Here is a 1561-nt window from a genome sequence, read left to right as displayed (position 1 = left end):
AGTCAAGTTGACAGAAAACCCTAACTATTGCAATCCACCTTGTCAACTAGAAACGTATAAACTCTCTTCATAATCTCTAAATAAAGAAAAGTTGTAAAGTTGTTCTTGTGTCTAACATGATGTAACTAAAACACGTACAACCAAAAACACATTGGACCCATTTACAACTTATATGTCACTAATGAACAAGGTAAAAATTTTTCATGCACACATACCAAACCAAACCAAACCAAACAAAAAATATATGTTCATATAAATGTCTGCAAGCCAGCGTCCTGCCCATAGGTACACAGCCTTACTCTGTCCATGGGCCAAGTGTCCATAGCTGCTCTGATTTTTCATGCCGCCGCCTCTGCCGCGTTCTCTGCTGTCGCCATTTTTACAGGCAGGATTTTTCGGTTTACTCATGCTTTTCCTTCCTGATGGTCCTGGGATCATAGGATCCTGAAATGAAAGCAAACTACTCCCTCCTTTTAGCTACACATATTCTACAATTACAGTTTGACAATCACAATTAATCCTACTAACAATACTCACAATTGAATTGATAAATTCCTATGAGCATCACTCCCCACACCCTCTCACCAGACCCATCTGGAATAGAGGAAAACTAGTCAGTGGAGATTTTACCATATCCCCTCACTCTAAAACTAAGCACATCTATGAAAGGTTGTTCGTTGTTCACTTCATGACTGTATAATCCTCTATTTTGCAAAGCTGTTGTCTAAATTGCCTGTCTCTATCAACCCAGTACACTGAGGAGACAAGCATGTTACCTGATATGAAGAATCACACACACCTTACTACATATCAAAGCAGCTACCTCTTGACTCTCAGCATTCCAGTCAATGGGCTAAGTCAGGGTCCTTAGGGTCAGGAGTTCATAAAACTACCTAAACTTCAAACCAGCCAACCTTCCTGTTCCGCTTACCTCAAGGTCAGTGGGTGCAAATAGAACACGTCCAATCTCAGCCCGTGTCTTCATTACTACAGTTCACCCTATTTCACACATGAGGAGATCCAAGAGGTAACCAGCAAACAATGACACAGGTTCCATTTAACTTTCTGTCCTAGAAGGGAGTTTTCACTGATGGGCAGACTTCCCTAGCATTGATGCCTCCAGAACTCAAAACACCAAACTGCCTGCTTTTTCCCTCTGCTTTTAAATCCTGTACTTCCAGTGGTACTGGGTTGTTCTGCATGTCTTTCTTAAATGCAAATATCCCAACTCTGAAGGTCCTGGGTGGGTTTCAGGATTGTCCCTAAGTCCTACACTACACAAAGTCTTCAAGAAAAAAGCCTCATTTCTCAGGGCAAATTCTAAGTTCTCTTTTAGCAAATCCCATCAAGAATAGGCTGAAGGCAGGTGGACAAGCTCTCTGTAATAATAATTCCTAATATTCCTCTCACACATGTATGTTTATTTTACAATAATATGTGGAGAAGACAATATCCATAAGACAAAGAACACAAACCTTTTACAACACTCAGGTTCCCTTTTTTCCTCTAACTTGGACTAACCCCATTCATATGCATATGGCCTTGGTCCTCTTGTTGTTGT

At 40.7% G+C, this 1561-nt stretch overlaps 1 protein-coding gene across 1 annotated transcript in view; it reads right to left on the bottom strand.

Annotated features, from left to right (window-relative positions):
- The window catches only part of LOC102831858 (heterogeneous nuclear ribonucleoprotein A1-like), a 14840-nt gene extending 14432 nt beyond the window's left edge, over nucleotides 1-408 (bottom strand). Inside the window, exon 1 of the mRNA XM_006877702.1 lies at nucleotides 290-408. Coding sequence (XP_006877764.1) covers nucleotides 290-408 — 119 coding nt within the window. The remainder of the gene's footprint in view (nucleotides 1-289) is intronic.
- Between the last annotated feature and the right edge of the window lie 1153 nt (nucleotides 409-1561).

The sequence above is a fragment of the Chrysochloris asiatica genome, unplaced genomic scaffold, assembly GCF_000296735.1.
Source record: "Chrysochloris asiatica unplaced genomic scaffold, ChrAsi1.0 scaffold00559, whole genome shotgun sequence".
Classification (NCBI taxonomy): domain Eukaryota; kingdom Metazoa; phylum Chordata; class Mammalia; order Afrosoricida; family Chrysochloridae; genus Chrysochloris; species Chrysochloris asiatica.
Note: the sequence above shows the minus strand (reverse complement) of the source record. Positions and strands in the feature narration are given on the sequence as shown.